Source organism: Empidonax traillii, unplaced genomic scaffold, assembly GCF_003031625.1.
Source record: "Empidonax traillii isolate 1590-97213 ecotype Southwest subspecies unplaced genomic scaffold, ASM303162v1 scaffold834:size519909, whole genome shotgun sequence".
NCBI classification, from domain to species: domain Eukaryota; kingdom Metazoa; phylum Chordata; class Aves; order Passeriformes; family Tyrannidae; genus Empidonax; species Empidonax traillii.
This window is the reverse complement of record NW_020956027.1, coordinates 411,346-414,141: the sequence shown is the minus strand read 5'-3', so window position 1 is coordinate 414,141 and position 2,796 is coordinate 411,346. Positions and strand designations below refer to the sequence as shown.

General features: G+C 39.7%; 1 protein-coding gene across 1 annotated transcript in view; it reads left to right on the top strand.

Moving 5' to 3' along the window:
- The window catches only part of SLIT2 (slit guidance ligand 2), a 114,543-nt gene that overhangs the window by 61,044 nt on the left and 50,703 nt on the right, over positions 1-2,796 (top strand). Inside the window, exons 17-18 of the mRNA XM_027902066.1 lie at positions 1,128-1,219; positions 1,795-1,927. Of these exons, the coding sequence (XP_027757867.1) occupies positions 1,128-1,219; positions 1,795-1,927 (225 nt within the window). The remainder of the gene's footprint in view (positions 1-1,127; positions 1,220-1,794; positions 1,928-2,796) is intronic.

Here is a 2,796-nt window from a genome sequence, read left to right as displayed (position 1 = left end):
GGGATAATGGTTTAAGAGTTCACCCCTGTTTCCCTATGGAGGTCCCTCCCCATGGGAGAACAGTCCTTGATAGACTTCTCGGCATGGGTCTAATATGAATCCACACACGCACGGATTCCAGCATCTCACATGGGCCGTCTCGCTCCAGCATGAGATTTCTCAGAGTCACAAAAACTTTAACAGCAGTATGGATCCACACACGCACGGATCTCGGTATCTCACCTGAGTCATCACTGCTCCAGCACAGGTTTCCTTCAGGGTCACAAATCTCCACCAGGACTCTGCCTCACTTCAGTCCTTCTCATGAAGCCTCGGTTCTCTTTAGTACATCCACAGACTTTTCTATTAGCTGCATAGGGGGTCTCCTTACTTCAACAAGCTTTTACAAGTAGCAGGGATTACTTTTCAGTCTTTTCCCTGCTAAGGAGAGAGAGCAGAAAGGCAGGGGGGAAACAAGTCTCCCCCCTTTCGCATTTTACTTTTCTTTGCTGCAGCTTCGGCTGCCAGCTCCGACCTTGGAAGCTCCGTTATCTTTCGGCTGGAATTCTTCCACAGCAGTTTCTGTCCAAGCAGTCCGTCTTTTAAACTTTTTTTTCTCTTCACTCTCTTACACGAGAGAAGGGAGAACTTCAGTGCTGCACCTGCTCCCCCCCCGGCCCAAGCCGGGGGAGGAGGGAGTCTGGCCCTGCTTTGGGCCCGCTACTCCTCTCCCTTACATGGCTGCTACTCTAATTCCAACTGCGCCAACAACCTTCTCTTCCGTTTTCTTGAAGATGTAATTAGCAAAGGCGTTCCTGGACTTTTGATTGGTCTTTTTGTCCGGAAATTACCTGGACAAAACCATCATCAGCCCCAGGGATGGGCTGAGGGGCAAAACCACGACAAAGGACATTGAATTTTGCTTTTATTGGTTTGAATTTGATCGATGTATTTGTTGCTTTTAAACAATAACTTGGTTATTGCATCAAGGTTGGATTTGATCATCTTGGGGGTCTTTTTCAACCTGAGTGATTCTGTGATTCTAACTCAGTGTCTTGAAAGTTGTGCAGTATGCAGCATTGAACAGTTAATGTAGGGTATTTATAAAAGAAAACATGTTCTTCTCTGTTTCTGTTAATGTGTAATATAAACCTGAGCAATAACAAGATTACAGATATTGAAGAAGGGGCATTTGATGGAGCCTCTGGTGTGAACGAACTTTTACTCACTATATTACTCAGTATATTACTCAGTATAATAATTTAGAAGCAATATAAAGAAACTGATCAAATGTTATAGTTCAGATGAGGATATTTTCAAATACTGATACTTGAATCAAGCATGCTTTCAGGTTACTTGATCAAATAACATGACATTTTGCTTAGCTTGTGACTTCATTAATGCTTAATAAAGAAAAAAAAGGCTGCTATCTTACATCTCTCAAACATGCCTCCATTTACTGCATTAATAGCTTGGCAGTTTCCAGGGCTGTATCTTTTTTAAAGAGACTGTTTTTGATAGTTTGTTAATTTTATTTTCTTTCATTTCAGGTTTTATTTTTTCTTTCATGATTTTTTTTCCATATAATAGCTTTCTTACCTAGTAAAACAGCATTATACTAAGTAAAGCATCACTTGAAATGTAAATTCTTGGAACAATGGTGTACAGAGATAATGTAATTTTTTCCCTACCCTGAGATATTGTAATGTAGAAATAACATGTTTAATTAAAAAAAAAATCCAGGTGGGCTATTATTGCTAATACTGAAGTGACTTGTATTAGCAAGCTTAGCATCTGTTCATTTTTATTAACCAGGAAATGATGACAACAGCTGCTCTCCACTGTCCCGCTGTCCTGCAGAATGTACTTGTCTGGACACAGTAGTTCGCTGCAGCAACAAGGGCCTAAAAGCTTTGCCTAAGGGCATCCCAAAAGATGTAACTGAACTGTAAGTGGCATCCTTTTTCCCCTTTTATGAAAATTATGAAAATGTCATATTTATATTGTCAAGTTCAAGAGTGAGGGGAAAAGGAAACAAAGAATAGGATTCAGTAGATCAGTTGAAATTTGTTAATCTACCACTTTATGGATATAAAGACTTTCATATCATCTCAAGAAATTTGAGGTTAAGTTTGAATTAGGACTGAATTATCATATAACTGAATATGGATACCATGCTAAAATGGGTTAAATTATGGTCAGCAGTGAATCTGATTAACCTCTGATCATTGCTTAAGAAGGACTTCAGTAACATGAAAAAAAATAAAAAGAAAACAATGTATTAATGTGTTAATAAACTTTCATATTGAACATAGGTTTTATACCTCTAAGTTACTTCTTTTATACCTGTAAGTCAATAGTCAACTACCCTAATCCTCTAAATCAACAAGCCTTCATCTTTATCAAGGAGTTCAAGTTGCCAGATGTTAGGTGGGAATACCACACAGCTGGCATAAACGGGGCCAGAGGATTCCAAAACCACCTAGACAATAGCTTTATGGTACTAAGGGAGCTGACTAGGAAAGGTGCTCTCCTGTATTTGTTGCTTGTCAATAAGACAGTTTTGTGAGTGAAGTGGCAACTGGTGTCCATCTCGGCCACAATGAACATGAAGAAGTCGAGTTTAAAATCTCTGTTGACAGAAGGAAAAGTGACAGCAGAACTTCAGCTGTGGATATGAGGAGAGCAGAATTCAGGCTGCTCAGGGAAGTAGTGGGTAAGATCCCCATGGGAAATGTTTTTGAAGGTACTGGAATTCATCAGTGCTGGTCACTTTTAAGTACCACCTGCTAAGAGCAAAAGAACAAGCATTTTGAG